A 12,871-nucleotide genomic window follows, 5' to 3' on the forward strand; every position below is an offset into this window, starting at 1 on the left:
ACGACTTTCGGGGTTAAAATAAAAGATGAAATCTCTGGTTGTATAAAAACTCCTTTGATCTCAGTTTCTCTCAGGGCACGGTTTGTCGCGAGGTCATGACGTCACAGTTTGTCTGAAACTTTGTCCCAAATCAAAGCGTGATTCATTCACGATCACGTGACACTTCTGACGTGTTTCCGGAGCAAACGTGCGCAGGTGAGCCTCAGACTTTGATAATCCTTGTTACTCAGACGTATCAACATGTGGATTATAAACAGATTATAAACAGATTATAAACAGGATTATTGCGCAAAACTCCGGTATTTCCAGTCGCACCTGCTGGATCCAGACCCGGATATAAACAACAATAAGAGGCGACAATTGAATAAAAGGAAAAAGGAAAGGATTCAATATAGAAATAACATTAAGTATAGTAAATAAAAATACTATTAAATGTAAATTAAATGATCTAATCTGATATATTTATATATACAGAGAAAGTTTTATTTGACATTTTTCTACTTTCTATTCATTTACTTTTGTGATTGATATATTTCTTGTCATATAATCACATATTTCAATTACCTTAACTTATATTTAAATATATATTTATTGTGTTTCCCACTGTAATACTTTATGTCTAGCATTGTGTATAAAATGTAGTTTTACTTCATCACAATCAATGCTTTTTAAATCTTTTCATGACATATTTAAAATATATTAAAAAAATATTCATATTAAAATTGATTTAATTTACCCTTTCATGACCATTAACTTTAATAACATTTAATAAATAAAATAAAATAATTTAAACAAAATAAAAAATGGTCAGTTTTTCATTAAATCTTTTCTTCTTTCCTCGAACATTTCCAGATGAAATCACTCGTTTGATTCCAAACATTCACTCGCACAATAAAATAAACGTTAAACTTTGATAAATTACACGTTTATTTGCGAAACCCTCGCAAACGTCCTCGTTAAAAAAGGACTTGACGGTTGTCATGGCAACAGGCGATCAACTGAAACAACCACGTGAGGATGGCGAACGATCAACGTAAACATCAAGTCAGCGAGCAACATTCCCGACGGCATATATTAATCATGGGATGCGACAAAATAAACATCTTTACAAAATAAACTTTACACAAGTTGCTAAAAAGTGCTTGGAGATCATGTTTATGTACAGAAAGAAAGATTTGAACCAGCAACGAACACCACGACACGTGTGACACCAGGAAGGAGTCCTCGGGTCACGGATCCTACACCAGGTAGTCCTGAGTCACAGTCACCAGACGAAGGTAGAAAAAGGTCCATGCGGGTCTCAGAACAAGACGTCTTCGTTGTCGATCATCAGCTGCACCACCAGCTTCTGCTGCCGCATGTCGTTCAAGGTCGTCAGCGCGTTCTGCTCCGGCGGCTGCATCAGCGTCGGACCGAACACGATGCCCAGGTTCTCCGAGTTCATCAGATTGTCCTTCTCGAACATGGTCACCCTGGAGGAGAGACGAGAGGGACCTCTGAGCTCATGTCTACAGTCGAAGGTCCAAGTTGAGAATGGTTTTGTGAATGGATGGACAGCAGGGGGCAGCACTACTAACAAATACTGTAGCAACAGTTTGTGTAAACAGTTCTGCTGTGGTGGAGAAATCAAGCACCCCTGTCAGAACTCGCTAGAAACCCCAAAAAGAGGAGACAAAAAACGTTTGTTCCAGGAGGCAACACTAACTACGGACCTCTTGAGATGAGCCATCAGGTAGCGCAGGGTCTCGTAGTGAGCCGGAGGAAGCTGCAGTAGACTCTCGTGAATCGCCTCCAGTCTGGAGTCCACGTTTGGAATCTCTGAAAGAATCAGAGAAGAGAGTCAGAGGAACATCAGAGGAACATCAGAGGAACATCAGAGAAGAGAGTCAGAGGAACATCACAGGAACATCACAGGAACATCAGTGAAGAGAGTCAGAGGAACATCAGAGAAGAGAGTCAGAGGAACATCAGAGAAGAGAGTCAGAGGAACATCAGAGAAGAGAGTCAGAGGAACATCAGAGGAACCTCAGATAAGAGAGTCAGAGGAACATCAGAGAAGAGAGTCAGAGGACATCAGAGGAACATCAGAGAAGAGAGTCAGAGGAACATCAGAGGAACATCAGAGAAGAGAGTCAGAGGAACATCAGAGAAGAGAGTCAGAGGAACATCAGAGGAACATCAGTGAAGAAAGTCAGAGGAACATCAGAGAGTCAGAGGAACATCAGAGGAACATCAGAGAAGAGAGTCAGAGGAACATCAGAGGAACATCAGAGAAGAGAGTCAGAGGAACATCACAGGAACATCACAGGAACATCAGTGAAGAGAGTCAGAGGAACATCAGAGAAGAGAGTCAGAGGAACATCAGAGAAGAGAGTCAGAGGAACATCAGAGAAGAGAGTCAGAGGAACATCAGAGGAACCTCAGATAAGAGAGTCAGAGGAACATCAGAGAAGAGAGTCAGAGGAACATCAGAGGAACATCAGAGAAGAGAGTCAGAGGAACATCAGAGGAACATCAGTGAAGAAAGTCAGAGGAACATCAGAGAGTCAGAGGAACATCAGAGGAACATCAGAGAAGAGAGTCAGAGGAACATCAGAGGAACATCAGAGAAGAGAGTCAGAGGAACATCACAGGAACATCAGTGAAGAGAGTCAGAGGAACATCAGAGGAACATCAGAGAAGAGAGTCAGAGGAACATCACAGGAACATCAGTGAAGAGAGTCAGAGGAACATCAGAGAAGAGAGTCAGAGGAACATCAGAGAAGAGAGTCAGAGGAACATCAGAGAAGAGAGTCAGAGGAACATCAGAGGAACCTCAGATAAGAGAGTCAGAGGAACATCAGAGAAGAGAGTCAGAGGAACATCAGAGGAACATCAGAGAAGAGAGTCAGAGGAACATCAGAGGAACATCAGAGAAGAGAGTCAGAGGAACATCAGAGAAGAGAGTCAAAGGAACATCAGAGGAACATCAGTGAAGAAAGTCAGAGGAACATCAGAGAGTCAGAGGAACATCAGAGGAACATCAGAGAAGAGAGTCAGAGGAACATCAGAGGAACATCAGTGAAGAGAGTCAGAGGAACATCAGAGGAACATCAGTGAAGAGAGTCAGAGGAACATCAGAGGAACATCATAGAAGAAAGTCAGAAGAACATCAGAGAGTCAGAGGAACATCAGAGCTTCTCACTGGCAGACTGGATGAACTTTGAGTAGAGGTCAAAGGTGATGATGGGGATGGGAAGGTCTCGTAGGTAGAGTTTCAGAGCTCCTGCGATGATGTTGATGTCGGCGTAGACACTAGCGCTGATGTCGGCTTTTTCTCCATCTGTGGACGACACGACAGGAAGTTGACCTTCTGGGCTCCTCTTAGCTCCGCCCCCTCAACTGCCAATCATTTGTATTTTGATCTTCAGCCTTAAAGCTTGATCTTCAGCATTAAAACTCGACCCTAGGAGTACTCGACCTATGACCCCGTTTAACTCCACATTTTGACATCAAACCAACATCACTGCTGGACAGACCTCGGTCGAAGGACAGCCGGACGTCCTCCACGTGCTCCGAGAAGCCGGACACTCGGTACAGACCCTCGGACTTCATCCCTGCAGCAGGAACCAGGCGGTCAGACACGGCAGGAACCAGACGGACCTCAGTGGCTCACCTCGGAGCTCGATCTCCCGGATGCACTGGTCCACCACCATGGGTCTGAGGGTGTTGTGGGCCTTGACCAGGGTGGTGAGGTCGCAGCTGAAGACCTTCTTGATTCTGCGCAGGTCCGGCTGGCAGTCGCTGGGAACCAGCTTGGAACATTGTTTGTGAACGTTGAGCCCACAGTCTGAGGAGATGAACACAGTCAGTGCTGGACATGATGTTCTTCATGAAGTTATGGTGAGTTTCTCTCTCGCTCGTTACATGTCCTACGCTCTTGAACGCATCATCCGAGTGACAAGCTGTTCACCTAAAGATGTTTTCTACACACAGTGTTGATCTTTTAAATTAAAACGAAATATTTACATGTAAATATTCACAACATTTGATCATTTTTGTGTTTCAATTACACCTCAGGCCACTAGAGGGCAGCAGTCGTGACGTCCTCCGCAGTTAATATATGGAAACATATCGTATTGTTGACCCTGAGTCGTCAACAGATTCTTGCCAATACACACTTATCACGATACAGGGTTAACGATACCATATGTATGTAGTAACAAGTATATATGTGTAGTATTGTCCAGTACTTGACTCTGGTGTTGTGATAGTGTAGTAACAAGTATATATGTGTAGTATTGTCCAGTACTTGACTCTGGTGTTGTGATAGTGTAGTAACAAGTATATATGTGTAGTATTGTCCAGTACTTGACTCTGGTGTTGTGATAGTGTAGTAACAAGTATATATGTGTAGTATTGTCCAGTACTTGACTCTGGTGTTGTGATAGTGTAGTAACAAGTATATATGTGTAGTATTGTCCAGTACTTGACTCTGGTGTTGTGATAGTGTAGTAACAAGTATATATGTGTAGCATTGTCCAGTACTTGACTCTGGTGTTGTGATAGTGTAGTAACAAGTATATATGTGTAGTATTGTCCAGTACTTGACTCTGGTGTTGTGATAGTGTAGTAACAAGTATATATGTGTAGTATTGTCGAGTACTTGACTCTGGTGTTGTGATAGTGTAGTAACAAGGATATATGTGTAGTATTGTCGAGTACTTGACTCTGGTGTTGTGATAGTGTATTAACAAGTATATATGTGTAGTATTGTCGAGTACTTGACTCTGGTGTTGTGATAGTGTATTAACAAGTATATATGTGTAGTATTGTCCAGTACTTGACTCTGGTGTTGTGATAGTGTAGTAACAAGTATATACTGTATGTGTAGTATTGTCCAGTACTTCACTCTGGTGTTGTGATAGTGTAGTAACAAGTATATATGTGTAGTATTGTCCAGTACTTGACTCTGGTGTTGTGTTAGTGTAGTAACACGTATATATGTGTAGTATTGTCCAGTACTTGACTCTGGTGTTGTGATAGTGTAGTAACAAGTATATATGTGTAGTATTGTCCAGTACTTGACTCTGGTATTAATTAAATGCTTTAAAAAAACAACAATATTTAAAATATTAAATTAATGTAACTTTCTGTCGACACTGATTTTCTTCCAAAACTCTAAACCCGACAAAACATGAACTTTTCAAGTCGCACTTAAAACAGGAGGTTCTGACGGAGGTTCTGACGGAGGTTCTGACGGAGGTTCTGACGAAGGTTCTGACGAAGGTTCTGACGGAGGTTCTGACGGAGGTTCTGACGGAGGTTCTGACGGAGGTTCGGACGGAGGTTCTGACGAAGGTTCTGACGGAGGTTCTGACGGAGGTTCTGACGGAGGTTCTGACGGAGGTTCTGACGAAGGTTCTGACGGAGGTTCTGACGGAGGTTCTGACGAAGGTTCTGACGAAGGTTCTGACGGAGGTTCTGACGAAGGTTCTGACGAAGGTTCTGACGGAGGTTCTGACGGAGGTTCTGACGAAGGTTCTAACGAAGGTTCTGACGGAGGTTCTGACGGAGGTTCTGACGAAGGTTCTGACGGAGGTTCTGACGAAGGTTCTGACGAAGGTTCTGACGGAGGTTCTGACGAAGGTTCTGACGAAGGTTCTGACGAAGGTTCTGACGGAGGTTCTGACGGAGGTTCTGACGAAGGTTCTGACGAAGGTTCTGACGGAGGTTCTGACGGAGGTTCTGACGAAGGTTCTGACGGAGGTTCTGACGGAGGTTCTGACGGAGGTCTGTGGAGCACATGAGGCGTCTGATGACGGCGCTGCTGGCCTGGAGTCAGCGTGAACAATGTGTCGACAACAAACACACTGTTGAGCCGCAGACACACACTCGGGGCTGCGTGACAACACAAGTCCTGTGACCGGAGGAACACAAAACCCTGCAGGAGCTGGACCGGCACAGGTGGAGCTCTCTGACCCGGGACCGACCCGGGACCGACCCGGGACCCGGGCCAGAAGAGTCTCAGAGACACTGATAAGGTCTCTCTGAGCAGGAACACAGGGTCGTGACCATGAACATGAAGATCTCTTATGTAACGACACAATAATGAAGCCTTGTTGTCTCGAGACATTTTTAGAGTCGAGGAGAACATTCGTGACACGACGACAAACAGGAAGAATCTCAATAGAAAATACTTGTCAGACGAAATATTGACTCCAGAAAATACCCAAAATATATGTTATAAAGATAAAAAATATCTAGTTTTAGACAAAAACAATTACAGTATATAAAAAACATTTATAAATTAATTTCAACTCATCAAATACTTTAAATAAATGTATTTTTTCGTTAAATGAATGAAGTAAAATACAAAGTAAGTATATAAAGCAGTAGAAAATGAATGAACAAACTACTTCGTTATCAGTTTTTCTAGTTTATTTTCCAACTTTATTATTGATTAGTTTTTCCTGAATCTCTTCATAAACTAACTTTAAATAGAAAATCTTTTTAAAGACAATAATATTATAATAATAAAAAAGCTAAATAAAGTGTGTATTTTAATCACACAAAAAAATTGAATTGTACTTCATGGATGATAATTCTAAATAAGTGAAGATATAAGATGATATAAAATACAGTTAAATAGCAGAAAAAAAGGGACATAAAGATATGTATATATATATATATATATATATATATATATATATATGTGTTTTAATTGTAATTGTGCATGTGGGTGGGAGACAAGGGACACATGCAGTATCCATTGTCTCCTCTCATCCTCAGCACTTCATTCTTCACTTAAGCTACGACTGCTGCCATCTAGAGGCCGGAGGTTTAATAGCAACACCAAAAATTAATATTTGCATTTAATTGTAAATGTAACATTTTTGATTTTCAATGATATTTTCGTCTGTGGGTGGGAGACACGGGACACATGCATTATCCACTGTATCCTCTCGTCCTCAGGATTACACAGCACTTCATTCTTCACTAAAGTTTCAATGACATAACGACTGCTGCCATCTAGAGGCCGGAGGTTTAATAGCAACACAAAAATGAATATTTAAAAAAAAGGAACATTTTTGATTTTCAAAGACATTTTCGTCTGTGGGTGGGAGACACGGGACACGTGCAGGTACCTGAGCATCGGACTCCTTGAGCGATGAGGCCCCACATGAAGTTGGCACAGTACTCGCACCAGTGCGGTCCCCTGAAGGTGTGCACCTGAACACACACACACACAACAACAACACACTTTAGTATCAGATCCAAGTGTGTGTAACATCTGCTGCACGACATCGATACTCGCAGGAGCCACAATAACACACACCTGACACACACACACACACACACCAGAGAGTGTGCGACGAGTGACGGGACGAGTGGCAGGTGTGAGTCTTTGTTCAGAGACACAACCGAGGTCGTCGCTGAAACCAGAGACACAATCTGAAGAATGTCCCGAGAAAACTGATCCTGGATCAGAGATGATTCAACGACTCGCCTTTGAAACACAAACATCTGCCGGCGTTTGAATCGACGGTTGAAGCACAAACGTGTTGAAAGCTTTAAAATCTATGTTATTGACGAGTGTTTGGGTGACAGTCGAGTGATCAGTGCAGTTATTGATCAGAGTCGTTATTAGAAGATTGTTGTGTGTCTGAGCTGAAAAAATGTTTGATTACAGTTGAAAATTGTTTGATTATAGTTGAAAATTGTTTGATTAAAGTTGAAAATTGTTTGATTAAAGTTGAAAATTGTTTGATTATAGTTGAAAATTGTTGGATTATAGTTGAAAATTGTTTGATTATAGTTGAAAATTGTTTGATTATAGTTGAAAATTGTTTGATTCTAGTTGAAAATTGTTTGATTATAGTTAAAAATTGTTTGATTATAGTTGAAAATTGTTGGATTATAATTAAAAATATTTGATTATAGTTGAAAATTGTTTGATTTCAGTTGAAAATTGTTTGATTATAGTTGAAAATTGTTTGATTTCAGTTGAAAATGTTATGATTTCAGTGGAAAATTGTTTGATTATAGTTGAACATTGTTTGATTTCAGTTGAAAATTGTTTGATTTCAGTTGAAAATTTTATGATTTCAGTGGTAAATTGTTTGATTATAGTTGAAAATTGTTTGATTTCAGTTGAAAATTGTTTGATTATAGTTGAAAATTGTTTGATTTCAGTTGAAAATTGTTTGATTAAAGTTGAAAATTGTTTGATTAAAATGTTATGATTGTATACAATGTAAAGATATACTGTAAACCAATGAAGAAAACAAGAAAAATACATAAAAATATCAATTACAAAATAATTGTTTGATTTCATGTCGTGTTCTTAATAAAATGTCAAATGAAGCCTTTGGCAGAGCAATGTTCTAACTCAGTGCTTTGTTCATAAAACGTGTGACAAAAACTATACAAGATTAAAGAAAAAAGATGCAGGTCGTTGTTAAAAAGACAGAAGATTTTTAAATACTTGATCATGATTTCAATGTTTTCTAAAGTTTAAATCTGACGACGACATCTTCCTTCTGGTGTTTTTAACAGACAACGTCAGACTTTATCTTCTCCACAGAAGTGTCTTGAGTTCAAGTCACTTGAACGTTCTTCTCACCTTAAAGTTGTGGATCTTCTCGTAGCAGCAGTTCTTCTCCGGCGCGTCCTTCAGCGCCGAGCGTCGCACCAGAGGAGACGTGATCTGTGGACACGAGGCCAACAGTTTAATGGGCTTCCACAGGAGGCTTCCTCGGCTCCCCAGCTTCACTCCCAGCGCCAGCGCCAGCAGCTCCTGCCGCCTCCGCTCGGGTCGCTTGACCTTGTGAGAGACCAGCTCCCCCATCAGGCCCGCCTGAGCGGCCCCGGGACTCGAGCGGTCCTGGTCCCAGAGAGACTCCATCTCCTCCTGGTCAGCTGCTGAGGAACCAAGGAGTGCGACCGATCCGGAGCAGCAGGAGGAGCAGGAGGGCGGTCGTGGCCCCGGGGGTCGGAGTGTGCCTCAGACAAAGGTCCTCTTTCACACGCCCAGAGAGCGAGAGGAGAGAGAGAGGGACGGGGGTCCCGGGGTGGGAGGGGCCGGTCAGTGGCTGTCAGAACCGCTTCACACACATCAGCGCTTCTGAAAGGATCGATCAGCCATTAACGCCCTGCAGACGTCACTCTGTCCTCGTGGATCCTCGTGGATCCTCGTGGATCCTCGGGCCAGACCCGGTCATCCCGGGACTTCCGGTCCAATCATGAGCCACTCGGGGAGACCAGCAGAGCCAGACCAGCCACTGGGATTGTCAGAGATTACTGCAATAATCCAGGCAATAATCCTGCAGCAAATCCAAGCAACAGCCGAGAGAAGCTCAGTCGCAGCAGAGACACCAGAGCAGACGTTTCTCTCCGAGCCTTCGAGGCGACAGTTATATTGTGTATATAACTATAAATATACTGTGTAAGAAAATACTATATTGTATAGATTTTTTAAATTTACAATTAACATTTAAATATCCACAAACTGTTCATTTTTGTGTTGCAATTAAAGCTCCAGTCATCTAGCCTCCGCAGCTAAAGGAAGAATGAAGTCCCAACAAATCCCGGCGGTGACTGAGGACGAGAGGATACAATGTTATTCTCAAATTATTCTTTATCATATTTTCTTTTATCGTTTATGTTTTGATGATGTAATCAATGAGTCGATTGACTCGACAATACTACACATATATACTTGTTACTACACTATCACAACACCAGAGTCAAGTACTGGATAATACTACACATATATACTTGTTACTACACTATCACAACACCAGAGTCAAGTACTGGATAATACTACACATATATACTTGTTACTACACTATCACAACATCAGAGTGAAGTACTGGACAATACTACACATATATACTTGTTACTACACTATCACAACACCAGAGTCAAGTACTGGACAATACTACACATATATACTTGTTACTACACTATCACATCACCAGAGTCAAGTACTGGACAATACTACACATATATACTTGTTACTACACTATCACAACACCAGAGTCAAGTACTGGACAATACTACACATATATACTTGTTACTACACTATCACATCACCAGAGTCAAGTACTGGACAATACTACATATATATCCTCGTTACTACACTATCACAACACCAGAGTCAAGTACTGGACAATACTACACATATATACTTGTTACTACACTATCACAACACCAGAGTCAAGTACTGGACAATACTACACATATATACTTGTTACTACACTATCACAACACCAGAGTCAAGTACTGGACAATACTACACATATATACTTGTTACTACACTATCACAACACCAGAGTCAAGTACTGGACAATACTACACATATATACTTGTCACTACACTATCACAACACCAGAGTCAAGTACTGGACAATACTACACATATATACTTGTTACTACACTATCACAACACCAGAGTCAAGTACTGGACAATACTACACATATATACTTGTTACTACACTATCACAACACCAGAGTCAAGTACTGGTAAATACTACACATATATACTTGTTACTACACTATCACAACCGAGAGTCAAGTACTGGACAATACTACACATATATACTTGTTACTACACTATCACAACACCAGAGTCAAGTACTGGACAATACTACACATATATACTTGTTACTACACTATCACAACACCAGAGTCAAGTACTGGACAATACTACACATATATACTTGTTACGACACTATCACAACACCAGAGTCAAGTACTGGACAATACTACACATATATACTTGTTACTACACTATCACAACACCAGAGTCAAGTACTGGACAATACTACACATATATACTTGTTACTACACTATCACAACACCAGAGTCAAGTACTGGACAATACTACACATATATACTTGTTACTACACTATCACAACACCAGAGTCAAGTACTGGACACTACTACACATATGTACTTGTTACTAAACTATCACTATATATTACTATGTATCGATCCAACAGAATCTTGACAAACACACACCTATATTGTGTTGTATTGAGTATTGCAATATAACTGTTAGTTTAAATGTTGTAAAATCACATCATGTGTATTTCAAAGTCATTGTAAATATAATTTTACACCCAAAAAAAAAAAAAATCCTGGACAAAAGAAGGTTAAAATTGACACTGAATTATTCCATTTTAAATAATATTCTTTCAATATTTTATATTTCCTTTTTTCAAATGTTTTCAAATGTGTCATAATTCTTCCCTCGAAACTAAACATTATAAAACATTATAATTTATTAAAATGTTATGAATATATCCAGAGTTATTCAAAAAAATTATTTTCGTTACACTGACATGTTGTGGTTGTTACACAGACACTGTTTGTTTGTTTAAGGGACAGATCCTTGCGGGAGCCGAGGTCTCAAGTAAAAAGTCATGAATAAATGATAAATATGTGGATCTGGTCGTGACTTTAAGTCAAGACTCTCTCGAGCGTCTTCACAACAGATCCTGCATCATGAATGTTCTACGACACGAGGATCTGCTCCAGTTGCACCGCAGACACAGCATGTTGCTGCAGACAGTGATGGTGAGGCTTCGGTTTGTTCGTCCTCCTCAGTGTCGGCTCTGTTCGGATAGAAAGGTTTGTTTTCGCTCGTCTGTGTCGGGGTTTGTTACTGAACCCCCGTGAGCCCCGAGGCTTCTGTACCGACGGCATCTTTTCAAGCGTGTCTGGACCACATTGAGGATTCATCGCACACTTACAGTCGTGCGTCTTAAAGTGATCCTTCAAACTTCTACTCTCATGTTGATTATTCTCAGAATAATCCCTTCTTTTTAGAGTTCTAGACAGAAATGTTTGTTCATTTTAATGTAGCGACTGGAGCTCAGTCGTCTTCGTCCAAAAAGACACTTAAAAACATCCAAATACCTTCATACTGCTCGTCTTTAACGTCTTTTATTGAAGCCGACATGACAAGAATTGATCAGAAAAAAACTAAAACAAGTTTATATTGTTAGATTGTTTTTGGCCGAAGATCTATCAGTAAATCTTGTAATTTTTCAATGAAGATAAACTTGGAGCTGAGATTTTTCTCAACAATTCCTTCTTTATTATTCAATGAAGTAAAAAGTTGTACTTGTACTTGAATTTAAATACTTTTGCACTTCGTAATAAGTAATACTCTAATATTTTGTTTACTTCAATCAAACACCAAAAAGAAAGAAAAACATCTTTTTTTAATGAAGTTTTTTCTTTAATTATGTAATAAAAAAGAACATGTTTATCCATTTCCAAGATGAACTAAACATACGACTATGATTTTAAAGAAATCAACTGTAGTTTAAAGTAAATCAAAAAGGTTGATATCAGAGTTTTTACTGATCAAGATCCAACGTTGGAAAGTCGAAAAGATTTAAAAAACGAAGCACTGATGCAGTTCTACGAAAGATAGAAAATTGATGCGTTAAAAAAACATTTGTTTGTCTAACAAGGTGTAGTCGAAGGAAAATGTATCGACGCACAACATTTACGCTAAAAGAATGATTTAAGAATCAAGTTCTTGGTTCTCTTGGCACCGTCGTTAAGATGCATCGTTTTTTTCCTACAACACGATTCATGACTTGTAAAGGTTTGTGTCGTCTTGTGAAATGATCACCTTGGCAGTGGCATGAGTCGCCTCAGTGCTTTTCTAGTCTTTCGTTAAACACCGTGTTTGTGAAGCACTTTTTGAGTCGAGCAGAACAAAATGAATGGAAATGTTGAGTCTAAAAAAATAAAAGGTATAAATCAACCAATTTTTACTACGAAAACTTTTTAAAAAAGGCCAAAAATCAACGTCTCTGAAAACTAGAAATAATGTCAGAAAAACTAAAGAACGATGTCCAACGGTATCCATG

General features: G+C 40.0%; 1 protein-coding gene across 2 annotated transcripts in view; it reads right to left on the bottom strand.

The window, feature by feature from the left end:
• Positions 1-909: 909 nt before the first annotated feature.
• Positions 910-12,871, bottom strand: part of chn2 (chimerin 2) — a 35,403-nt gene continuing 23,441 nt past the window's right edge. For both annotated transcript variants that reach the window (XM_087779140.1, XM_087779141.1), the window contains 7 exons: positions 8,606-8,689; positions 7,128-7,212; positions 3,656-3,829; positions 3,519-3,596; positions 3,185-3,322; positions 1,713-1,818; positions 910-1,472 (listed from right to left, as the gene is read on the bottom strand). In XM_087779140.1, coding sequence (XP_087635266.1) covers positions 1,301-1,472; positions 1,713-1,818; positions 3,185-3,322; positions 3,519-3,596; positions 3,656-3,829; positions 7,128-7,212; positions 8,606-8,689 — 837 coding nt within the window. In that variant the 3' untranslated portion in view covers positions 910-1,300. The remainder of the gene's footprint in view (positions 1,473-1,712; positions 1,819-3,184; positions 3,323-3,518; positions 3,597-3,655; positions 3,830-7,127; positions 7,213-8,605; positions 8,690-12,871) is intronic.

Source organism: Callionymus lyra, chromosome 17 (assembly GCF_982586985.1).
Source record: "Callionymus lyra chromosome 17, fCalLyr1.hap1.1, whole genome shotgun sequence".
NCBI classification, from domain to species: Eukaryota; Metazoa; Chordata; class Actinopteri; order Syngnathiformes; family Callionymidae; genus Callionymus; species Callionymus lyra.